Below are 24,842 nucleotides of genomic sequence, written 5' to 3' on the forward strand. Positions count from 1 at the left end.
GGCAACAGAATTCATGTTGTCGATTCTGCAGTGGACGTTCTTGCAGTGACAATGATCAACAGCAACGCAGAGAATTGGTGACTGAAGGGTAGGATTAATTGGAACATTTGTTTCATGTTCGCCTCTCTGAATCCGCGCTGGTCAATGGCGCCAAACAACAACAATCTGCACCGCTCAATGTAAATGGTCGGCACCACAAGATTGATCGACAGAAGCGTAGGTGCGCAAGAAGCAAAATCACAGCACGCTTGTGCACTGCTCACGTAATTTTATTCAATAAGGAGTGGTCACAGCGCGGGTGCCTGGCCAATCAATGAAGTCCACAATCCACCTCATCACCATATGAACAATTGCATTTCACAACGAGAAGAAAACCAACAGTCCTCACTTTTCACAACTCTGACGATATTGAGTCTAAAATTCAATCAAGGAGCGGGCGAAATGTACTGACGATCGACACACCCCGGCAACCTTTTCCCACTCCCCTGCACGACTTGGTGACATTCAAAGATAATCACCAAAGGGCTCTGCATGTGTTTTGGAGCTTCTGGAGCATCGCTCTAGAAATTACTTGATTTTATTTTTAAGGAGGTTCGTTGTTAGAAATTGATTCCTTCGAACGTCTGCGAGAAACTCCAGTTCTCTGAAGCCGCATCGTAGGAGACTGCTTCTGCGCCATCGCTGGTGACAACCCTGAAGGAGAGTGCCTGTCCAACGAGCGCGCTATTCCCGCGGAACTCCCATTGCTGTCCCCAGTTGCGCGACATGGTATACCAGCCAGTGCTTGAGCCCTTGAGAGAAAGCTGCTGAACGTCGCCAGCTCCGCCGACGTTCGTGACGAGCACCAAAATGAAGTAGGGATTTCCATTGATGGTAAAACGCATGCCTCCGGACTTCCGGCATGGCACTCTGTGGACGAATCCATGAAACTGTCAGCCTTTAGTCATAAATTATGAAACAGACGATTGTTTCGTGTAGAGGAGTTCCAAAGAGGGAATGGTCACAAGAATGGAGGGAAGCAATCTACCTTCTATATTTCACAGGGATGACACCGCCAGCTTGTTGAGCGATTTTGTTAAAGACGGGCTGTGAGAGGTCGAAGTGTTGCTTCGGGGAATCGCACCATCCTCCTTCGGAACCCGAAGGACAGAAGTTGGTGGCAGTGACGACAATAGAAGAACCTTTATAACAATACTTGGAACCGCTAGGATCGCATGCGAGCTCGAAGCAGGCTCCACACGTGAGGCCCGAATTAAAAAGCGCCTGGCTAAGAGCCGCCGTGCTGGTGCCGTAGCCTGTGCTATAAAGATTGCCAAATCCGCAAGCTCCACCTGCACGAAAAATTGCACGAGAAAATCGATCGATGAGCGCAAGCAATCACCTCACGGATTAGAAGACTCAATTTGCTGTTCCGATCAATTTACGTGAGCGCAGCTGCTGCACTTATCATTGCCAACACGAAAACTACACTGCAACTCAAAAAAATCCATGGAGAGAATATCGCTGAGAACTCCAATCGCCAGGAAAAATGTCGTGCTCGACATGAATTGTCAATGTCAAGCGCGCAGCCGAATGAATTCCTTTAAAACGTTTGATTTTCAAATCATCTTTCGCTGTGCACTGATGCGGCTCCCTCCTGACGAAAAATTCATACACTGGAATGCGTACACACAGGTACATCCGGCATTCCACACAATGAACCACAACGCCTAACCTCACCCCTTCGACGCCGGAACACAGACCAACACTCCCGGAAACCGTAACCACACCTACAGTCTGAGCGAGGCGGATTCTACGAGATCACATTGCAATCCTCCCTCCGATCACAACTTTCAACATCTCTGCACCAACCTTGAGTGCCGGAAGCATCCGCGCCGCCGTAGTAGGTTGCATGGGCGTCATTCCAGCCATTTGGCCCAGACCATGCCTCCACGCCCTCCATCCGCACACACCCGAACATGATGACCAACACCACCACCTCCAACACACTGCTCTGACGAGCTCGGAGAGCCATAGTCCGAATTCCCTGTACCCGCGACTCTACCTTCACACCAGTGAACCACCAGTACCTATGGCGAGAGGAAGGCTCCTGCCTGCATGCAAAAGTGAGAGGGAGTCTGAGCTTGAGTTTGGGAAAATGAATGTGTGTCTGCGATAGGAAGGGAAGCGGAAGCTTGAATGCAGCAAGGGTCTGATTGTGCAGGCACGATCTGAGAGGCTGCGCTTCGCTTCACTGTGTAATTAATCCCCACGGCAGCCCACCTTGCGGAGACGAATGATGGATGTAATTTATAAATGAACATCCGTTGGGGGGATTGGTGTTACCCACCCAGGTGGTTTCATTCATTTAATTGCTGCACCTGCATTGGAGGGCTCCTTTTCTTCTTTCATGCTGTGCCCTACCACCACCTAAGATTAACGAAGTTTTAATGTGCATTGACCTTTGAGTAAATTGATGTCAAGTTGGATGTGGCAAATATGAGCACAAGTTTTGATTGTCATGCCTGCCTAAGATTAAAATGTTTTATAAATTACTATAATTATTACATATTTTAATTCTTTACTTCACTTTTGATTACATACTCTTTTCTCTGTGAACATGCACATTAATCTTCTTCTTATTATTATTTTAATCATATAATTTAAAGACATGTATAGATAATTTTAGAAATTTCACACTGTAACAGAGTAATATTGGGATTGCAAAATTCACATTATACTCATCAGAAATAAGCATTTGAAGCAGGATTAAAAACTAGTTGCACACAGCAGCAAAAATAACAAAAATTTGAGGCCTCCAAAATTTACTTTGAAAAGGTTTTGGGTGAAGTAGGTGTGCTGCCAACAGAATTTTTTTGACAAGTATCCGATTTGCTTTCATGCTGCCTTCTCCACATCAACATCAACAGTGAAGTCTCTTTTAAAGTATAAATATAAAAATAAAAACTCCAAATGCATCAATGTCAGGTTACACCCACAGTTTCCATTTTAATATTCTGAAAATTTCTTCTGAATTTCACCTACTTGGAACTCAGAATTTGTGGCTGTCTTGTAAGAGCCATGGATGAAGTGCTCCAGAGAAACATTTAAGTCAATGAACCTCAACTTCAAAAAATGGGACAAAGGGGAAGCCTGACTGTTTTAGTCTCCATTGCCCCAGAAGCTCAGCAAACTCCAAGCTTTCTTAAAATAGAACTTCCTTTAGATATACTACAAGCATAAGTACAGTTGATCCTCCATTATCTGATCCCCTGTAAACCTATACCCTCCTATATTCAATACAAAATGAGTTCTACCAATTGCTTTCTTAATCGATACCCTCTTCTCTCCAATATCCAATGCATTTCTTGAGCAAAATCGGTTTACTAATGTGTACAGAATAGTAAAGGAAAACATTGAAAGTGAAGAACAAAGCTAATTATGCAGTGATGTAGTTACGCAAACATTGGAGCCAAAAATCAAGCAATGTTTGACACTTTTTTTGGCATTGTAGTTCATTTTGGATTTGGCAAGTGATATTATGGGTTCTAGTATGTGAGGGAATTAAAAGGTCAAGGATTTTGACAAATTTCTAGTAGACATCCAATTTTTCTATTTTTGTCATTATTGTTTTTGCTTCCTCTAGCTCATCAACTTCATCAGCATTCTTTTTGTTGCCTACTATTAGTTTGATAATTTTCTCATTTGTAAATTGTTGATGGGCAATTTCTTCCTCAACAAGGTTTAGAAGAGCTTCAATTAATTGGATTAGGAGTATCCAATTGCTCTATGGCTGAGGATAGTTCATTATTAATGTTTTCTTCTCCAAGTTTGACTTCTTGGTCTATGAGTGTAATATCTAGTAAGTTGGTATGCTTACAGCAATTGCTGATGATGTCTGCAAGAATATTGTTCCATGCAACATTACACCAATACATTGTTGTTAGTTAATCAACTTTATAAATATCAAACCCACATGTCTCATCCTTATCAATTGCATCTTGTAGCTTAAAAGCGATGATAACGTCTTTTAAAAACAATGATAATCCTTGTGTTCATGGGTTGAATTTTTAACGTTGTGTTTAGTGGAAGAAATATAATCTTGATATTTGACAGCTCAATATTCTCTAGAACATGCAAAGGAGCATTATCAAGAAGAAGGAGAATCTTTCTATTTTCATTTGCTATCCTTTCATTGACTTTTTTCAGCCATCCTTGAAACAACTAGCTAGTCATCCACCCTTTTTTGTTTGCATAGTAAAAAAATTAAGCTGTTTGTGGATTTTTTGTTAACATAGTGCAATTTCCATGCATGGCTAGTATAGAAGGGATTTAGCTTGTTTGAGCTATCTGCATTAGTAGTAAGAGCAATGGTGATACTTGTTTTATTCTTTTTCATTCCTACAATTTGGCAAGCAACAATTGTCTAATTGGGTAAGAGATGGTAGAATAACCTTGTTTTGTCTATGTTCTAAAAGTCATGGAAGGCATACAACTTGATCTTTGCTTAAAGCTCAAGAAGAGATACCTCAATTGCAGCAGTGTCACAGTTGATGCACTTTCACTGTGCAACTTGAATGCTCAGAATCCATGTCATTGCTTAAACTTTCGAATCTAGCTTTTTGAAAATCCTAGCAAATCTGCAATGTTCAGAAGAATGGTAAACTTTCTTCTTTTTTCTTGTATTAATCCATCAGTGAGTACAAAACTTTGATGCTGGCATTGCAAAACCCAGTTAGCTAACACTCCATCTAACTAAGGATGCATTGGAAGCCATTGGCAATTTGCAGAGAGTCTAGACATGTTGAGGCTTTCATACCCCTAGCACTTATTGAGAATCAAGTTGATGGTACTCTACAATGGCAGTTTTTGGAGATTGAATCATCTACTGGCCATGTTGCAAGCTCTTTCTAGTTTGTAGATGGATTTTTTTGGCAAATTGCAAACCTTTGCGCATTGGTAAGTGTCTTTGATATTGCTCTGCTTTGTTTGCTGAATAAGTATGTTAGTTTGTAACCCCACTGAGTTTTGTCTGTAAAAGTCAGAGAACATCTTAGGGACCAACTTTTGCATTTTCCAAAATGCAAAATCTCCATTCACATTTTCATTATAATAGCCAATCACAATTTGTCACTCTGTAACTCAATACCCTTCAATATTAGATAGATTTTGGCATCCACCAATCATATTGGTTAACAGAGGGCCAACTGTAGTTTGATCAAGGAAACCTTGTCAATTCATGCAGTGATCAATACTATCTTTCTAGAGCAGAGTGTAGCCTGAAATCAAGCTGCAGTAACAGGCTTAGCTCCCATTGACTATCCAACCAAACAAACCTAAATTCAACTAACTCACTTTGACCCATTTCCAATTTCCCTTTGGATCCACTTAGAACCCAGTTCCGATGCTTTTGAAGACATCCAGGCTTCTAGCTCCACTGCCCAGACCAGTAAATTCCACTTAGATCTAGGGCTTCAGAAAGTCAGAAGCTGAGAGGATAATGTGACAGAGACAGAGATGAGATCAAGTGTACCTTTTTTTTTTCCCCTGTTTATTTCTTCTCTCTTCTTCATCTTCTTCCTTCTTGATTCTTCTATGTACAATTTCTGTTTTACACAAGGCTCCCATACTTGTTATAGTCAGGGCTTGTCAGCTTAATTTCCTGTGGACTGGAAGAAATGAACTTTCTCTATTCAAAAAACTGGTGGAAAGGGCAGAGTAGGCTTTCTATCTATATTCTGATTCATTAGAGAAACAAAGTCCCAGTGACTCCTCCACCTCCTCCTGGACTCACCAATGGCACCAGCCCAAGACTGAGTACTTAACCCTTCCTCTCCCCACTGAGTGCATTTGGTAGGGGTGACCAACAGTATGTTTGATGACACTTGTATGTCCTTTAGTCAAAATCTAAGGATGCTCTTCACAGACAAGTGTAGTGAACCACTAGCAGCAGATTTGAATGAGGGGTATGTGTTGGCAAGGGTGATCAATGTCAAACATCCTTTAAAACCAAGGTCTCAAAGTTGATAAAGACTGAGAATCAATCCAACAATAATATTGTTTGAATATTTTACATGGATATATGGGTTCTGTTTTTTACTTTCTCACCCCCATTCCCTCCCCCACCTCCTCTCTCTCAAATGGTGTTCTGATTGGTGAAGAGGGAGCCAGAACCATGATGGAAGATGCTTTATGGGCAATGTGCATGCATGGCAAATGCTTCAAAAGAAGAAGAAAAATCCCCTTTGGACCGGATTTTGGCCAGTGGCAAAAGAATCGGCGACTGCAGTGACAATCAGATTGATCCAAGTTTTGAGGTTGTGCGGTTGGTGGTACTTTGTTGGTGGTGACTTCAATTTGGCTCTCAAACCCCCATTCAACAGGCCTCCTGTCAGCATGTCATTCATTCATCCATACTCATTTCAAATAACACCACCCAGCAAAGGAACAAAATCTTGCATGAGTAGGATTATAAATGTGGGGAACTCTAAACCACAAATCCCTCAGACAAGCTCTCTCCCTCTTTCTGGATTGCAAATTGATAGCTGATTGATGGTACTGTGTAGGTGGTGACTTCAATTGGCTCTCAAACCCTCATTCAACAGACCTCCTGTCATCCTGTCATTCATATAACCACATTTTGAATAGCACCACCCAGCAAAGGAACAAAATATTGAATGAGTAGGGTTGTAAATGCTGGGAACCCTAATCCACAAATCCTTGAGGCAAGCTCTTGCTCTCTCTCTCTCTCTCTCTCTCTGGGTTGCAAAGTGGTGGCTGATTGGTGCTGTGGATATGCAGGAGCCATGACTGGCTTCATGACCTCAAGAGAGAATAATTTGTAATGAAATCACTGGCAAATGCATACACACAAACAGAGAATCTTAGGTGCAGTCCACTTGCCAAAGACAAGCAAGTAAGGGTCTCAACAAGATCAACTGACCAAACTTATTTACCTTATATTAAATTGGTTCTCCTCTTTACTTTGTTTTTGACTGTGAAATATTGTGAAATGAATCTTTGCCTAGGTTTGGCTTACAGACAGTTTAGAAGAGGAATTTCTTAAGGCATTGTGTTTTTAAATTGCATGAATTATAGATTGGGCCACAGGAAACAGGTGTTTGCCTTGATGGATGTGAAAGCAGGGGATTGTTGATACAACAAGTGCCACAGGAGTCACTTGCATGCTGGAAGGTTGCTGCCTCAACAAGCTGATTTATGAGTTAGTCTTTTTGGCATCATTTGAGTTTTGAAAAGGTAAACATCAACAAAGAAACATACATATGTCACATGGAGACTGTTTTATCATTTATGCAATTTTTTCACTGCTTTTAAAATTCTGTAACTTAAGGTGAATTCTATAGACAGCTTCAGTACAGTTGCAGATCTGGGTGCAGCAAATTTGATGATTTTAGTGAGCATTCACTTAAACAGATGGGGAATATGAGATTTTTATTATTTTGGTTAGACTATGGAGGGCTGTGCAGGTGGATAAGGTCAGTAAGAGCATGTTACCAACACAGGTATCAAGCAAGCAGAACACACATCAGAGTTAGCACTGTTCATGAGTCTGAGAGAAGCTAGATTCTCCAGCTGTCATGCTTCTCTTTTGGCTCATCTGAACTACAAGCCACAAAACCCAGTTGCAAAAATCTCATGTATATTTGCATTGTTTCCTTCTGGTGTGCAAGAATGAAAGCTCAATGCCCATCAACACAGTGAATTGAGCCCCCAAATTCTCAATGCAGACTGAGTGACTGTGCCACACCTGCATCAAGAGGGCTTCTGAAAGAGACTGTCTATCAATAGCCTGGTTTGCAGCATAATTTTTCCATCACTGAAAATAACATTACAATTCGGGGGCCAGATGGGAATGGATGGATGCACCCTGTCTGTCATGTGATGGATCAAGTTGTACACTGATCACCACTTCACCAAAATATGATATGACAATCTTCAAAGGACTCCAGTATACAAGACACAAGATGGCCTGTGCTAGAAAGACTGCTTTGTACTCTCCCACCATTGCACATGTAGCCCAAGGTTCCAAACAAAAATTAAGCACATTCTTTAATCAACTGCCTAACTCCTTGACCAGTACAATAATCTGCTCATCATGAAACACTACACCAAGAGATTTTAGGATAATTTCTTTTTTAGCACACAAATGAATTGATATAGGACTAATCCTTGTAATCAGAAGTTAATGTGTCAGAGATAAACGACTGTCTGATGCAGTGCAATCTTAGAAGGTGGCCGGCCACCTATGTACACAGTCAGCATGCCAACTAGGATAAACAGATGGCGTCATCACGCCACGCAAGCAGGATTTCCGTCTCTCAGGGAATTGCAAAAAGCGCCGAAGGTTTGCGGATGGTGTTGCTGTTGCTGTGGTTGCAGGAGCGCGGGGGGCTGTTGCGACGAAATGTCATACGCTTTTTGGTGATGTCCGGCATCGCCATGCCTTTGCCGCAGCCACGTCGGGAAATTCTTCTTAAGCCTCGATCGTGCTCCGGTAATCATGTTTCTTTTTCTCCCTTCAATTCGACGTTATGTTGCGCTTGGCCATTGAGCTGTGATGAGCTCCAGGTCGTTTAAGGCCATGTGGAACTCCCTAGGCTTTGTACTTGCTTTCTGGCTGTGTTTTCTGGACCTGGAAACTTAGTACTTTTCGTGTGGTTGCTCAATAAGAGTGTTCCCGTGATTGTGAGGGTTTCGTACTGTCATGCTGTTACATTGTGTCTCGTCAATTGCGAGGTTAAAATCGCAACACCTTGAAGCACGTATCTTCAGAAATTTGACCAATTTCTTTACAGAAACAATCTCACTTCAAGGCATCAATCACCTAAACAAGAATTTATGCAGTTATCAACATGGCTTTCTGTGTAGAAAGTTCAAATAAAACTAAAAGAGTTTTTCTTTTTCTTTTTCTTTTCCTTTTTCTACGGGCAATGATATCATAACCATAGAACGTGGCTATCAAACCTGCGAATGTATTTTGATCAGGGAGAGTTCTGTGCTGTATATCACTCAATTTACAGACCTCCTCTCAGTGACATTTTACGTGCAACATTCACACTTGACATCTGAAATCTAGGTAAGATTGATTTCAACTACGTGTGGGAAAAGTTGGATTGAAATGCTCCTTTATTAGCCCTGGAGATTTGTTTCCATTTCAAGGATTTGATGTGTCCATTATAAACAACATGTTATTTCCTATAATAATGGAAGAGAGGAAAAAAAGATGGAAAAATCGTAAGCTTAGAGTACAGTGTGGTTTTGCAGGGTTCTCTCCTTCAGCTTCATTGAGGCTGTTGTTGTTTACATGAAGATTATATTGGTGACTTGTGTGCATAGAGCAAGAGGTCTCGCGGTCTTCGGGTGGAACTCCAGCGCTTCCGTGTGAGGTTTTGCAGAAGCTGGGCACTCATCTTGCTTGTTGTGATTACAGCATGTGGATCCACTTTCTATCCGCTCCTTCCTGCATTTGAAAATGTCCATGGCATAGCAGCAATAAGTGGAGATCAACAATCACGAGGAAAGAAAAATCCAAGAGATGACCTGGGGAAGAGGTTAGAGAATAGTTATCAAACAGGGTTGAAGCCAACTACAGGAATGCTGATATCTGAGTAAGGAACCCCTCTCCTTGTTGCTCTTGTGTGTGTCAATTGGGTATTAGCTACAACCGGATTCACCTTGCGAAAGCCCTTTTTCTTGCTCAGCTTATCTACCGTGACACTACAGGTAGGTTCCAAAAAAAAAGCTGAAGTCATATTATCGTTCTGTAATGCTCAATCAACTCCGTATTTTTAGCGATGTGCAGGAGGAAAATTCTAGTGACATTGATGCTCAACATAGAAATGTTGATTACAATACTGCCAGGTCTCGGCATGCCGCGATAATCAAAGAAGAATTCTTGTTCGAGGATGGAAAAGCACCATTTCCCAGCTGTCATGCCTCTTCTATCGTTGAGGTACTTGGGAACCATAGGTTGTTAAGAATCAACAATTAAGATCAGCTCGTTTTGCATCTCTTTTTTTGTGTAAAATCGATTGTAGCGTTGCAGTAGAAATCAACTCTTCCCTCAGAAGTAGGATTGATATCAGCAGGACGATTTTTAAAATGAATTTGGATTCTCTTTCAGACCAGATTCACTTCTTAACGCTCTTTCCACTTTAATATGTCCAGTAGTAGTGTTAAAACTGAATGTTTATTCCTCAAGCACTTTTGGAGTTTATAACTATGACTGCTTGGGTTAAATAATACGGCAACCATAAAATCAAGATACTGGCAAGATTGTCTTGTTTTATAGACTCAATCGCTCGTGCACTAGAAATTTCTCCTCACACACGCGTTGGTGTGTTGAGTGGTAGTAGAAATTAAATATTGCACATGGAGTGTCTGTTAGACCTTAATGTAGTGATTTGCACTATTAGGATAAATAGTACACATGGTAGGCGCGCAGTTTCTTATTTATTCACAAGAGTAATGCCGAGTCTCTTTCTTTACCTCAATATGTAATGTGTTCAAGAAATTTGTCTACTCAGTTGGGCTCAGGCACATTCTTGGTGGCCTACTTTGGGGGTACACATGAGGGCTTCAGTGATGTTGCAATCTGGACATCTCGTTTCGAGGTTTGTATCCCTCTTATCACCTTATCTTTGTCGTGAATTTCGTACATCTGCTCCAATATCTCAAGAGACCTGTCCATTTTAACTATGATGACTGTGGTTCTTGTCAATTGGCGCGGACAGGTGGGACTTTGGAAGCCTCCAGCGCTAGTGGATAGAGAACCAGATGTGCCCGCCTGGAATCCAGTTCTCTTCAAAATGCCTGACGGAGAACTCCTCATATTTTACAAAATCGGTGAAGAAGTGCAGAAGTAGGTCATTTTAGTAATGACAACGTGATCGTTTGAGTTCAGTATATCTTAGTATGTCCTTTATGACCTTTCTCTTCATTTATGCTGTCATACACTCATAGACGTCTTGTAACAGGTGGAGTGGCTTTATAAAGAGATCATCTGACAATGGCGTGACATGGTCAGACAGAGAACAGCTGCCTCCTGGCATTCTTGGCCCGACTAAGAACAAGGTGTGCCCAAATACCGTGCCATCGATCCAGTTTAATCTCAAAGCTACGTGCATTTTCGATTTTTCGATTATTTAATCTTTTAATTCTTCGATTCATTTAATTATTTCGTATTTATTTTATTTTTTGTGGGGGAGGAGGTTGTTTTGTTTGTTCTTTAGCGTTCTTTCTTTCTTTATTCTCTTCTTTTTTATTCATTGGGCTTTTATATTAGTTATTCCGGAAGTGTAGTACCTGGATTCAGTGCCTTGTGAAGAACTGCAACTCAATTGTCCTAGAATCTTTGGATGCAGCCTCTGCTGATTAAGGATGGCCGACTTTTATGTGGCTCCTCGACAGAGAGCTGGAATGCATGGGGAGCTTGGATGGAGGTGGCTACCATCTTTCCTGTATTTATCTCTTTAAGCTACAATATTGCGGTAATTTGTGTCATGATCATCTGTAGTCAGAAAAGTAACATAGACAGTCGAAAGCTCTTTCTGCAGACCCACAATCAAAGTTGTGTCAATTTTCTTTCTTTTCAGTGCTGATAGAATGTGAGGTTGGGTGTAGGTAACTGCTGATGCAGGTCGTACATGGGCAAAGCACGGTCCAATTCATTTATCTGGTACTCCTTTGGGGATTATACAACCTGTCCCATTTGTGACAGCCCATGACACTGTTCGGGTCTTATTACGTCCCAGTTCAATGGTTGGCAGAATTTGTATGGCAACCTCTCAGGACGCGGGGTTAACGTGGAGTTTTGCCACTCCAACTGAACTCATCAACTGCAATTGTGGTTTAATTTCTTTTCCACGATTTCACCCTAGTTATTTACTCCAAATCAAAAGACGGTTTGGCTCTTGTTTGGCATTTTGGCACGCTTCGGAGCTTTCAGACTTTTGTTATTTGTCCCACAACGAATTGTCTCTTGCTCTGTAACATGTGAAGCACTCTTGGTGATCATATAATGTGTTAATTGCATTAGGTTTTGATGGCGTGAAGCTACATGATGGTCGCTTATTGATACTCTACAATACTACATCTCGTGGGATCTTGAAAGTAGCAATATCCGCGGACGATGGACTTAGTTGGAGGGACTACTTAACCCTAGAAGATACTGAAGGGTGCGAGTTCTCTTATGCTGCTGTGATCCTGGCTTCTGACAAGCATATTCATGCAACTTACACCTACAAACGGCGGCAGATCAAGGTAAAAACACTTCTGTTTAATCTCTGTACTCTTTTTTCATGTATTATTGCACAGCAATAAATTGTCATTTCCCGTCTCGAGTATTAGTTCGAAGTTTTATTCCTCCTATTTTTTGGTCGCCTCATTCTCTAACAAAATGGGTTATGTTTTCCTTGGGGGATCCAGCATGTTGTTCTGCAACCCAGCGAGCTTAAGCATCCGCAGTCTCTGGTGTAAGAATGTTAGCGTCGCAATTCTGTTACTTGTACGAGTATACAAAATGGGCTAATTTAGTTGGAATCCTTAGTGGCTGAGATATGGAGTTGTGGCAGATAGAGGATCGTTTCTTCCTTCCTAATTATGCCGCCGGTACTCCGAAGAGACTGAACTTGGTAAGAATCGTGTCATTTGGGAACACATTCAGCTTTCCATGATCATGCAGCCTTCCCAGCACTGCAATACCTATGTTGCTAACTGATTGTATGAACCACTATGTTGAAGTTGAACTGTTGACGCTCTTGGTCTGTTGGATTTCGCTTTTCTCAGTCGTGGATTCGTTTCATAGCATATGATTATAACAGCGGCAGTGTGCATGTTGGGATGCAGACGAGTATAAGCTTCAAGGAACTAATATCAATGCTAGGGGTAAACCTGGCAGATTTAGTAGGAGTAGAGTACTAGGTCTTCATCATCAACACAACGTGCTTGCAGACTTACAGGAGACAATAACCAGTTCGAACTTTTAGTATCTGTGAACGTAGTTCATTGTAGCTTGGTAAACTTAAGAAGCAAATGCAGACCTTCCACAAGACACTGATACCAATGAAACGATTTGTAGAGAAGGAGTTTTTGTAACACGGACTGATTGTTATCTGAAAACTTCCACACAAATCTGCAAGTTCAGAGTAAAAATCATGTGGCAACTCCCAAATATCTTCTGATTTCCCATGTCAAGCTACAGCACTTTTATCCAGAAAGTTCCGACATTTAGGGTTTAGGGTTTCAGAGTCACTTGAAACTATTACGGAGTTATATATAGATTCAGCGTCCTCTATCAGCTGAAGATTATTGCGTCGATTTTGTGTCAATTGAATTCTATCATTACAATAAAAGCTTACCAGCTTTAAATTCCATATTGGAGTTACTGTTGGTTTGACCTTATCATCTTTTAGTACTTTTCTCTTCAGACGAATCTCTGGTTCCCAATTGAAGGTGCTCATTGCATCCGTTACAGTGAAGCAGACTCGGATGTTTGGCATCCGGTACACTAATCCATCATCCTCGCGAATCCAGCGAACAGGATGTATGTTTCGTCGTTTGTGCATCCGGCAATGCTTCAACCTCACGTTTGACTGTTCGTCGCGCTTGCCTCTGTCGGATTTCCTCGCTCTCATGGTACGATTGTCGTCTTGCACCCATGAGTCAATTGCAGGCACAGCAGTAGAAATGCCCTGGTCTCAAAATGCTGTCGTTTTGAGTGTTCAAATTTTCGGGGTGTTATTTTTCGTTTGTCTGGAAATTGCAAGAGAGGGTGTCTATTTATTTGTGAGGGGAACCAGGGAAAGATTTGTCGCAAGGTGTTTCAACCAAAAGGATGCTTGGAACGCCAGGAAGGGTGCTGTCGGTATGTGGCTGCGAACAACAGGGGTTGAGTCAGAATGTGTTTTCGGAAGTGTCTAGGACACGGCGTCTTGTGCGACAGATTGATCATCTAGTTAGGGTTTGGATGTGGGAGAGCATGTTGTGGGAGGTTTTCTAGAAGTTCGCAAATTGGGGTGTTAGCAAATTGCAGAACGCTTTCTGGGTCCCTCTATTGTGGTTTTTCTTAGAGTGGATTTGGTGCGTGGGGTACTGACTTGAGCTTGCAAGAAGAAGCAGTGCAGGCACCCTCACGTCCTCGAGCTTTGACGTAGTTGTTAATGGCATTGCAAGATATTGGATTAGAGAAGCTATTATGGAGCATAATGGAGTGTTAGCGTCGCTGAAGGAGAGACTTATGAAGGCGACGATAGCCATGGACAAGGTGGAGCTCATGGAGCTGCACAAACTGCACATGAAGCAGTTCGAGGATTCAGCAACTGGGTGGGACTGCAGGATTAAGAAGGAAATGGAGGAGAGGACGCCAGCGATAGCGAAGGCGTCGCGTCACCGCGCGATTTTGCCGCTGGAAGTGTTGAGAAGAGTGACGTTGGTGGAGCTCACGGTGGAGAAGCGGAAGGATGAGCGTGTGCTTTACGGTACTCTATGCGTCGAACCATTTGTTCTCAGTTTTGTGCAAACTGTGATTGAGGATGACGAGGGTAAGGCCATCACATTGATAATTTACGATCCTATTTTAGACGGTGAATCAGTTATGGAAATGGCAAATATTCGCTACTGTCAGGGTACTAAGGTAGCTATCAAAGAGCCATATCTGTGCACTTTGCCGGACAAGACTCGGGCCCTGTGTGTGAACAGTGTAGGTGACATTACAATCCTGTCGGAAATCTCCTCCTTACCTACAGATGTCAGCCCTTGGTCAAATCTAGACATAGCTGCTCTGCGCGCGGAGGGTAATCGCTACTTTGCTAAGGAAGATTGGGTTGGAGCGATAGACTTGTACTCACAATGCATATCAAAATCCATGGAATCAGTGCGACCATCCTCAAAATCTCCGAATTCCAAAGCACGGAAAAAGAAAATGGCAGTCTATAATGGTGGCGCAACCAAACAAAATGAATTGGACTCAGAAACTGTGACGCTGGCCTACTCAAACAGGGCAGCTGCTTGGATGAAGCTTCGTCACTTTGAGAAGGCCTTAAATGATTCAGAGGAGGCTCTCAAGGTAGATCATACACACTTGAAAAGCATGTATCGAAAAGGGCGTGCGCTTCATGGGTTGCAACAATACGGAAAAGCGTGCGAGACATTTCAAGATGCGCTGGTTCTCTATCCTCTGGACAAGGATATTAAAAACGCTTTACAAAGAAGTAAAACGTGCGACCTGCAAAGTCGTTTAGGGTTATTCGAGATTTCGAAGTGTATTCTCGGCTCATGTGATGGAGGTGTGACCGAATTCAGTGATTACGTAGGACCTGTAGAAATTAAATGGAGTGAGAATTTGGGCATGCGTGGGCTGTTTGTGACCAAGGATGTTGATGTCGGGGACCTTCTGCTAGTGAGTAATGCAATCTCAGCGGTTCGCATTGATGGTACAAATCCTAAGAGGGTTGAAGGATCCTCTGGTCGCTCGAATGCTATTCTTCGAGATGAGCTTGCCTTTAAGCTTTACAATCTGATTCCCAAATCCCCGAAATGGCAACATCAGCTGAGTTTCCTGACTGATTCAGGAGACAAGAAAGATGATAGATGCCCACCTATGGATTTATTTAAGCCTAACCAAACGTGGAACTCTTTCAGCAAGCATGAAGTATCTCCGTCGCGCATCGAGGGAATCGTATTCCAGAATGCGTTGGATGAGTCTGGGTCTTGCGCTAGAGGCCTTCATAATAATCGGCTTCCTGGTGAGAATAATCGACAGTTCTTAGGATTGTGGGCTTTACCTTCTTTCATCAACCATTCGTGTTGTCCGAATGCTGTTCGTCTTCATCTTGGTGATACTTTATTTCTGCATGCTTCTCGTCCACTAGAATGCGGGGACGAGGTCACGATCTCATACGTCAACCCCTTAGTACCGCTTCGTATGCGCCGTGAGCTGCTAGAACAGGATAAATGGGATTTCATATGTAAGTGCTCACGGTGCGAACTGGAGCTGAGACTTAGAGAACCTCTTAAACACATTTGCAAGCGAATGTATGACCATTGGGGTGTGAAGGAGAGTATGGTGGCGGGGCATCCAGAATCTTTAGACATGGCTAGAAATGCTCTGAGACTTGAGGATCGACTTAAGCTTAATGTTCCATATCTTCATGAACGGCAGTTAATACGGACTTCATACTTTAATGCCTACTGGAGCGCTTTTCACAATTTGGACCAGCTGGGTGATCATGCCTACAGTATTCCACGGCCTGAGGTTCTGATTGATGCAATGAATGTTACTTCACCTGGTGATTCTGTGACTCTGTTTTTCGCTGCATATTGGTTGAAGAAGTTTGAAGAGCAGGGTGCGAGTAGGATTGTGGTGAAGGATGCGCAGAAGAGGGCCATGTACACATGCAAGTCTGTGTATGGCAAGCAGAAAGCGGACGTTTTAAAACGATTAATTAAAGCACACTCTGCAGGATGAATGGTGCTTTGTAGTGGCTCTTGGAGAAGTGTTTTATTTAGATATCTAAAGATTGACATTCTAGATTGTAGATGCACGGCTGGATATGGCCTTCACGTCTTAGTGCTAGAGCATGTCAATATTAGACGAAATCGAATATGGACACAATCGCTTTCTAGGTGCTTGGCGGACACCCAGGTTTCGTCGTTTGACATGTTATAACTTTCTCAAAAATCAAGTTTACCATGACTTGGGTATGCAACCATGTTTATCAAGTTCGATTCTCATGTCTTGTTGTACTCTATTCTGTTTAGTTCGTACTTCGTGAAAAAATGCTGCTCTATCATGCAGAAGTGTCAACGATCTAGGAAGCGTTTAGTGCGATGGATTTTCGTCTTCTGGTGTACTTTTTATAGTGTAAGCTGTTATCTTTTATCACATACCAGACTCCCTGTTCTGTTCCACTGCACACAGTGTTCTTGTTCACCCCCCGCTCTGGAGGCTTGAGGAATGTGATAGCACTGTAGTTCTATATTTGAGAAGCAGAATGAACTCCAAATCGTCATGTAGTTGGACTTATATGTTGCATGTCACAACTCATTCAGTCTGAATTATGAGAGCAACCAAAGACCCCTGGTTGGCTACGGCAAATTCCCTAGCTTACATCCAGATGAAAGTAGCCCGCAGACATTGCAAGACCATGATTTCTTGGAAAAACTCATTTTAATCATCGAATTTTGTACCGAAATTAGCCTAGAGAGTTCCTCTGCGTGAAACCCGAGGAGATTTTTCTCATCCACCTGCTGCTGGCATGAGCTCTAGGGGTATCCTATCAAATCTACTGTGAATTTAGAATGTCAGCAAATTGATGTAACAACAAACTTTGAACAATGTTTAAACTGAATACCCAGACGGAATGCTCATCTTAAATGCATACCTACTACCGATTGATGTTGAATATGTCTGCGTCACAAGCATCATAATTCATATATCTGCTGCTGACACACAACTTACAAACTAAAAAGTAAACCAGAAGACGAAAATCCAATAGTTGCAAAGAAGCCAGAAATCAAAAGAAATAATTGTCCACCAGTGCTACAATTCTCAGTAATGCGGTGAGTTGTATAGTGTTATTCAGAGCATAGATTGGCTTGTTTCTTTGAGACATAGTTCAACATATTTTAGTGAATCCCTCAAAGTTTCACAGCTCAACTCACCATGAAGGAAGATGGATTTGGTAACAAAACATCGTGTGTGTTTACGGTGGTGCCAAATTATTACAAAGAATATTCTGATAATACAAGGAGCGAAGGACTCGGCCAGATTATGAGAGATCCGCTACAGCCCCAGGCAATACTATTCGTGACAAGCATTGATTACAAGTAGAGGCCTATTCAAGTAGACAATGAGCTCTGTACATGAAGATGTACTTCTCTGATCATCATAATGTGTGTACAGCATCGGAATTGTTGTCAAACAAGTCTCATTTTGACCTGAGGCTGTGACCAAACCTCACTCACTTGCATCTGCCTCCAATTTCCCAATGATGTGCTCATAAGCTCAGTTCAGTAATGGTATGTGCTTCTCCATATGCTTGCCCCATCTTTCCTGGGGTAGATTTGGAATCTATGTGTAAATTCTACTGTCTTAAACAAAAGAACAGTCCAAAATTATACATAGTACACCATGCCAACCTGAAGCAGACACTCATGAGGGATGTTGAGCACCACCCGACTATCTCTGCTTATTCTTCGTAAAAAGGTATAAATGAAGTTGACAATCAGCTTCTTGAATAAGCCAGAATCCTTTCTGGCTTTGACGATATTGTTGCCGAGGATGTAGACCACTCCAGCTTCTTTGCAACTATTGAGAAAAGCAACCTCGTCCTGAATATCAGAATTGCTTCCACTGATACTCAGTTGAATTTGAGAATTGTCATCGACACTCTGGTTAGTTGGCATCTCAGCCAAGCTGGTGCATGATTGACTCAAATGGCCGTTCCCGACGGAATTTTCTGCTCTCGTGATGCCATTTGATCTCAACGCTCTTTGCAATCGTGAAGAATTTGGGGAATTCATAGTTGGCATAGATCTGACACTCTCCTCCTCAGGTGTCCAGCTAGCAGCCATGGATTGCAGATCACATTGTTCTCTGAAATTTTCTATCTCAATGAACTTTGTTAAATAATGAATGAGCAGTTGCTCGAAATTGTCATCCTTCTTTTGGATATCTTTGTAACCATACCGTGCAGCACAACGGTACATGGAGTGAGCCCTCGTTCCAATGCGACGAATTAAAAACCTTTCCTCTTGTGGAACAGTGTTAACTGGCAGATACTTGATGCACACAAAGACTACTGTGGAATGGATAGCCGGAAGGTTGGTGATGAAATGTGAAAACAACGGAGGAACTCCATGCGCTAGATCTGTGTACATGAGACCAATCCCTGGAACACGCACCAGGCCGAGACTGGGGCCTAGTCCTAACAACCATCCCACAGAGACCTTATGTTGCATCTCATACTGGTATCGTTTCAGAGTACCGTAGTGCCATGTGTACATGATGGTTCCGAAGACTACGGCAATGGCAAGCGGGACCCATCCACCTTGGGTGATCTTGAACAGCACTGCACTTAAATACACTACTTCGATCGCCATGAAAACGGTAAAGAATAACAAGGCTAGGAGGACATGTTTGCGCCAAACGATAATCATCACAAGGGTCATTAAAATGGTTGTAATGATCATTACAACTACCACAGCGATTCCTGCACAGACAACAGACTGTGTAAGAGATGTGAGAAAGATACAGGTTTTCTTGTCGTTTAAAAGTAGTCGCTAAATCCGCACGCGTGGACGAAAAACTTACCGTATGCATTTCCAATTTCGTTGGTATCTCTGAAACCAGCTGTAATGACCAGGCACAGACCCATTAGAATCCAATTGATTTCAGGGATATACACCCGTCCCGCGATATCGTTTGATGTGTGCACAATCTTCACGCGGGGGAAACATCCCAAAGCTACTGATTGCTTGACTATAGAAAACGTCGCAGAAATTATGGCTTGACTTGCAATCATAGCTGAGACTGTTGCCAACACAAAAATGGGCCAATAAAGTGGAGCTGAAAACGACCAAAAAACACATTCAGTATGTTTAGTTGTGATTACCTATCAGATAACGTTAGTATGAAGTAGATTACAAGCTTATAAAAATTCAACGTAATGTTAAAATCTGAAAAGTGGCATTCAAAAGTTAACCGAGTGATTCTGATTTTCAGCTATTCTGCAAGAAGCATTCTGCAACTTACGTGGGAGTGAGGAATAGAATGGATCATTAACATTTTCCGTGTGTCCCACAAGATATGCAGCTTGGCCAAGATAAGTAAGAATCAAGCACGGATAAACTAGGGAAGTGAAGGCCATCTGCGCAAAATCCACAGCTTACTTTCAGTAACATGGAAGGCAAACCAGGAAACTACTGAATAGACACAAATCACGTTGGATTGGCTCCGGGCCTTAGTGTTCAAATCCACTTCACCTGAATGGACCGAAAACTGAAGTGACCCAAGTCAGCAAACAACGCTTCCGTCCCTGCACAGCTAGCCAAAAGACGGCGTCAATAAATAAGCATCGAAAATTCGCCACACATTCTCTTAATTACTTTTTCAGAAACTCGTAAGATAAACATATATGGTACATGACGATAAGTAGTTTGGTTATGATTTTGATGCATGAAATTGTTGAGTGCTTTATCATCCCGTCATACATAAAAACAAAGAAACCACATTAATACCTGTCATGCACAATACGATTCCTCCGAGATTCTCCCAACCTACACTTCCGTTCCTTGTGAAGAAACGTATGATCTCATGAGGAGAGAAGGCTTGGAATACAGACTTGTCCCACTTGATGATGTTGTAACAACCAAGCAGAGCAAGGACGATGAACCATGACATGAATATTGGAGCAAACACAACTGAGACTGTTGCTGTACCATAACGCTGCAGGCTGAATAGAATGACCAAGATAACCAACGATATTACCGTCACCAAAGCTGCAAAAGCACAGCTACGATGTTAGATTAAATGACGATCGCCATAATGTATCACATCTTTCACAAGCATTCTTAAAGAATAAACGGCCTGCTGATTGACGATGTAGAATCAAAAACAGGAGAAACACCACAAATCCAGGTAAAAGCAGCGCGATTCCAGGTTTGCATGGAGCTCCAAGGATGAAGATGCTTACTGGTATCCAAGCTAGATGAAGCAGCCCTAATTCCAACTACTGAAGATAGGACTGCATAGTGCAAAAGACGACTCATCAGCAGGCTGCTAAAATAGTTGCGAGCCACTTTCCTACTCGCAAAGAACGATCCAGAAAGACACAACTTACTGTATTACATTTGGATAAGCATCTTCATTACACAAACATAGAATCTCGTTAAGGAAAGAAGCTCGTAATACTGACCAGACAAAAACATCTCCAGAAGAACAAGTATGGACAGACACTTGAATTCTTTACTGCCCTTAAATCTCGAATAAGGCCGACAACGAAAAAACAAAACAAAATAAAACAAAACGAAAACAAACAAACAATCAAACAAACACACACCTACACACGAATAAATGATATAATACTACCACTACCACCACAATGAAGTCAGGGCACAGAAGATTGTGCAGGCATGTGTGGATGACCTATAATTGCGAAGCTATGAATCAAGGATTGAACGAACAATTGTTTACCTGAGATTGATGGAGTCAATATACCATCCCCTATCACCATACAGGTTCCCAACAACACAATCAACAACAGCACTTTCTGAAGTGAAGGGCTGCCTTCCAACTTTCTTTGTAGATAGGTCTTCTGATTAGCATGGTCTACGAGATACGTAGTGAGTTCCACATCTGTGGGATGTTGATTTGGCAGCAAACTTATATTACAGTATCGACACAGTAGAGAGTAGAGTGCAAATGAACCCCCTGTACAATGCATATTAGGAGGTGAGGACTGCAATCTTGTGAAGATTATGCCGGTGAAAATCCAAATGTTTCTAATAATAATTATTCTGTGCCCGAAATCTGTGTAAAAACAAAGTATCATCCATGAATGTATACACCCAGAGAGAGAAGGAACTTTGACTTTTCAAATTACCTTCACCATTGTCGTTTGCCCTCAGGACGATGAAGACGTACTTGATCAAAGGTATAATTGTGAGGGTGTAGATTATAAGAGACAAAGCTCCGATGATGTCTTGCTTTTCAGTAACTGCTACATTAGCAAATGTACTCTTGAAAACATACAATGGTGATGTGCCCAAATCTCCATAGACTACCCCTAGGCTCTGATATGCTAGGTGCATTATCGCACCTAGCGTAACTGCCTGCAGCACATCGAGAAAATTTTTGTTAAGATTCCAAGAAGGTGTGGAAGATTTGGCTTAGAGAACCGAACACCGAACTTGTTAACCTACGGAATCGACGTGTACAGTGTTTGAATCAGCTGAGAGATAGCAGGGATGTTTTCAATTCCCAAGACAGACGAACATAGCTAGGATGGAAAACGAATCTCTTTAACAACAGCTTATCAATACTGAACAATTAATCATTCCTCGGCAGCACATTGTGAAAGAACTCTACATGTGCACAGACTCCCACTGAGCAATTGCACAAGCAGAATTAGTGCACCTACCACAAAGTCTGGGATAAGTGTAAATCCTAAAGAATTATAGAAGATTAAAATTTTGAAAAAAATAGAGAACATTCAGCACAACGAAGACAATATCAACCTGTGCTCTCTCAAATAATCCACAGGGACTGAATGATTTTGCTTGATTATTCAATATGTATTCCTCCTCCACAGTGATTGTTCAAAGCTATGTATCATGTCATACCGCAATGGTTCTCTAAACTTAAACACGTGAATGATTCATGTTCAAGTCTTTGCAAAACTGTAGATGACCGGTGCCTTGCTCCTCTGCGCTTAGAGAAACTACCACACAGAGCAAGATCATACTCAAAGTGCACGGCAACTATCGACAGCTGCCATGTAGGAACATGGCCATTACCAAGTATAAGAAATTCGCATATCTCCCACTCTTAATGAGTTTCACGCACCACGACAGAGTATCCAACTTAATCCCCTACGATAGAATCTCTGCTGACTGCAAAATAAGCATACTGCGATAGAATATCTTGCACGCTTGCCATTACTCTGCATGAAAAGAACACAAGTGGTACACACACTGTGGAAAGCCTAAGATTCTTCAGCCGTGCATAATCTACTCACCCTCGAGTGTTGCAACCTCTGTCGAAATCCCGATGTGAACGAGCAGACACCCTCTAAATCCTCAACACACTGACGCGAAAAGAATGAGCTCTAATAAATTAACAGATTTGCGATATCTTTCTCGTACTCTAACCTCGCATGCCCACAATGCACAGCGTTCTGAATATACGAAGAAACACTTCTGAATTCGAAAACTGCGAAATGAATGCCACCATCTGACATTATCATCCGGGAATCCTTAATACTAGTAAGGAAAAAACCTTTACACGCCACACTCATGCATGCTAGGATTCGCTCGAAAGTCCACACAAAATAAGCTCCGAGAAGTTTTTATAATGATTCAAGCGCAAAAGGCTTGCTACCTAGAAAACCAGCGTGGCAGCAATGCTGCACGAATCTGAAATGGTGGAGCACAAATTTCCGTCCAACGGCTCCATATCGCGGAAACATGTGGCTAGTTTTCGACAGCCTTGAGCACTTACACTTGAATAGTTCAGACGTTAGTTTATGTTGTGGCTCACCAACTAGATTACAAGCGGGAGTTTTACGAACAGGAGGAGCTTTCAAAATAAAACCTTCACACGACGGATTAAGATCGCAAGAACACAAGACTTCTGAGACAAATACATCTTCGCTACCACTACTTTAGAGCTACATAATTAAAGCGCTTTGGCGCGTCAAATCGTTCTGTAGGTCTAAAATCGCAAGTTACCAGCACTCCAACGAGTACTCAACGTCGACAAAAGTAAAACCGAAGAAATCCTCTTCACGATTCAAGGTCGATCCAATCTCCTCCCACTTCAGTGTAGACTCTAGATTTATGTGTGTGTGTGTTCTTTCTGTGAAATTGGCAGCGCACCTTGTTCGTATACATGGACTTGACGTGGTCGGCTTCGACTCCAAGCGGCTGGTCGATCCGTTGGTCCATATCCCATAGTCGCCCTTGTCTGTGAGCCCGCTGCAACTGGATGTCGTCACTTCTGCCGCCTTCCAGATCGTCCGATATCATAGTGGTAGACATGATGGTACTCTCTAAGAAGCATTAATGCTATCAGCTCCCCGCAATCAGATCACGGGTCAACGATCTAGTCTCCTTTGGACAAGAAGTTAGCAGACCCTCCCTTCGCTTCTCCACAGGAGCGTTTAACTTCCCTGCTTTGCACCTCGCTTCGCAGTCCTATCGGAAGTCGGCTAGAATAATTCCTTCTGAACTCCAAATTAATCTGAAATGGCACCAAAATATGCCATAGACCAGAATTTCCAATCGAGGATGATTCTCTTCCAATTCTAAGCAGGCCTGCATTGCCGGTGAAACAACACACTGCTTGGGCCATGGTCGCGTCTCAAAACTCAACACCGCATACAGCTTCGCAGATTTTCCGACCGTAGACTGGTGTGGACAGCCGCTGTGGCTGATGCGTCTGGAAATTCCCTTTAGAATTACAAACACTGCCCTGCTCCAGCTTGCTACCACCGGATGCATTCGACCGCAAGATCATCCACGCGGAAAGAGAGCATCACGGAATCCCTGTCCCACCGCGCATAGCCCGCCCTAATCAGGTTTTGAAAAAGGAAAATGTGACATCAAGCACTGGTCCCAGCGGGAAAAAGAGTGACACCGGCCCGGCTTATGAGGAGGAGGAGCAGTATGGATAGGTCGGAGCACCGGTGGCCCTCCGGGAGGCGAGGCGTGCAAATCCATTGATAAATTCCGCCTCTTTTCCGGGTTCGGCCGTCCCGAATCGTTGTGTTTTTTTGTCATGTCCTGCAGCTACAAACAGCTACAGAAAGTGTTGAAATGCAGGGACAAGGTTCTGATCTGTGGTAGAGGAGGCAGAGGAGGATGCACACGGCAATGATTCACCTCCATTGCTGGAAATCTCTCCGCGCCCGCAGTCAAATGTCAATGCTAGTTATCAATTGGGAGCAACAAACGCATTATTTCTATTTAGTATCTAAAGTGTTATTAAGTATGTGCGAACATATATATATATATATATATATAGATAGATAGATAGATAAAGGTGCGATGGCGTTCTTTTAACACAGCATGTGTAGATCTTATATGCAATATTGCTTGTACCTTTTTTCTATCACATAAGTAAA

At 42.4% G+C, this 24,842-nt stretch overlaps 4 protein-coding genes across 8 annotated transcripts; 2 read left to right on the forward strand and 2 right to left on the reverse strand.

Moving 5' to 3' along the window:
* Nucleotides 1-221: 221 nt before the first annotated feature.
* On the reverse strand, nt 222-2,222 carry LOC112279484 (expansin-A10). The gene is made up of 3 exons (XM_024513965.3): nt 1,852-2,222; nt 1,028-1,331; nt 222-909 (listed from the first exon to the last, which is right to left on the reverse strand). The coding sequence occupies exons 1-3, from the start codon at nt 2,012-2,014 to the stop codon at nt 600-602; spliced, it is 777 nt and encodes a 258-aa protein (XP_024369733.1). The 5' UTR covers nt 2,015-2,222; the 3' UTR covers nt 222-599.
* Nucleotides 2,223-8,265: 6,043 nt separating this feature from the next.
* LOC112279483 (uncharacterized) lies at nt 8,266-13,131 on the forward strand. Of its 5 annotated transcripts, none has more exons than XM_090249358.1 (12): nt 8,373-8,494; nt 8,986-9,076; nt 9,265-9,608; nt 9,793-9,952; nt 10,527-10,613; nt 10,734-10,861; nt 10,977-11,073; nt 11,364-11,441; nt 11,623-11,848; nt 12,038-12,261; nt 12,427-12,632; nt 12,847-13,131. In XM_090249358.1, exons 3-11 carry the CDS (start codon nt 9,595-9,597, stop codon nt 12,475-12,477), a joined length of 1,065 nt encoding a protein of 354 aa, XP_090105484.1. In that variant the 5' UTR covers nt 8,373-8,494; nt 8,986-9,076; nt 9,265-9,594; the 3' UTR covers nt 12,478-12,632; nt 12,847-13,131. The 5 variants fall into 5 exon arrangements, with proteins under 5 accessions (XP_024369730.1, XP_090105484.1, XP_090105483.1 ...); XM_090249357.1 differs by having other exon boundaries at nt 9,021-9,076; XM_024513962.2 differs by lacking the exon at nt 8,986-9,076 and having other exon boundaries at nt 8,266-8,494; nt 9,431-9,608.
* A 604-nt stretch (nt 13,132-13,735) lies between these two features.
* Nucleotides 13,736-16,719, forward strand: LOC112279482 (methyltransferase FGSG_00040). Its single transcript, XM_090249355.1, has 2 exons — nt 13,736-13,864; nt 14,119-16,719. The coding sequence occupies exon 2, from the start codon at nt 14,195-14,197 to the stop codon at nt 16,463-16,465; it is 2,271 nt and encodes a 756-aa protein (XP_090105481.1). The 5' UTR covers nt 13,736-13,864; nt 14,119-14,194; the 3' UTR covers nt 16,466-16,719.
* A 968-nt stretch (nt 16,720-17,687) lies between these two features.
* On the reverse strand, nt 17,688-24,267 carry LOC112279705 (putative potassium transporter 11). The gene is made up of 9 exons (XM_024514382.3): nt 23,596-24,267; nt 21,603-21,831; nt 21,194-21,430; nt 20,694-20,744; nt 20,239-20,499; nt 19,984-20,036; nt 19,754-19,868; nt 19,313-19,567; nt 17,688-19,211 (listed from the first exon to the last, which is right to left on the reverse strand). Exons 1-9 carry the CDS (start codon nt 23,755-23,757, stop codon nt 18,115-18,117), a joined length of 2,460 nt encoding a protein of 819 aa, XP_024370150.1. The 5' UTR covers nt 23,758-24,267; the 3' UTR covers nt 17,688-18,114.
* Between the last annotated feature and the right edge of the window lie 575 nt (nt 24,268-24,842).

This window comes from Physcomitrium patens, chromosome 3, assembly GCF_059467195.1.
Source record: "Physcomitrium patens ecotype Gransden chromosome 3, ASM5946719v1, whole genome shotgun sequence".
NCBI lineage: Eukaryota > Viridiplantae > Streptophyta > Bryopsida > Funariales > Funariaceae > Physcomitrium > Physcomitrium patens.

Bases quoted from the DNA above. Each gene is read 5' to 3' on its own strand.
- LOC112279484 (XM_024513965.3), bottom strand. From the start codon at position 2,014: ATGGCTCTCCGAGCTCGTCAGAGCAGTGTGTTGGAGGTGGTGGTGTTG. The intron at 1,332-1,851 runs GTTGGTGCAGAG...TTTTTCGTGCAG, and splicing joins GGATGCTTCCGGCACTCAAG to GTGGAGCTTGCGGATTTGGC. The intron at 910-1,027 runs GTAGATTGCTTC...ATTCGTCCACAG, and splicing joins ATCCCTGTGAAATATAGAAG to AGTGCCATGCCGGAAGTCCG.
- LOC112279482 (XM_090249355.1), top strand. From the start codon at position 14,195: ATGGAGCATAATGGAGTGTTAGCGTCGCTGAAGGAGAGACTTATGAAG.
- LOC112279705 (XM_024514382.3), bottom strand. From the start codon at position 23,757: ATGTCTACCACTATGATATCGGACGATCTGGAAGGCGGCAGAAGTGAC. The intron at 20,745-21,193 runs GTAAACAATTGT...TGCACTATGCAG, and splicing joins ATTGACTCCATCAATCTCAG to TCCTATCTTCAGTAGTTGGA. The intron at 19,568-19,753 runs GTAAGTTGCAGA...GGTCGTTTTCAG, and splicing joins ATTCTATTCCTCACTCCCAC to CTCCACTTTATTGGCCCATT.
- LOC112279483 (XM_024513962.2), top strand. From the start codon at position 8,281: ATGGCGTCATCACGCCACGCAAGCAGGATTTCCGTCTCTCAGGGAATT. The intron at 8,495-9,430 runs GTAATCATGTTT...TTGTGATTACAG, and splicing joins TAAGCCTCGATCGTGCTCCG to CATGTGGATCCACTTTCTAT. The intron at 11,074-11,363 runs GTGTGCCCAAAT...CTTTGGATGCAG, and splicing joins TTGGCCCGACTAAGAACAAG to CCTCTGCTGATTAAGGATGG.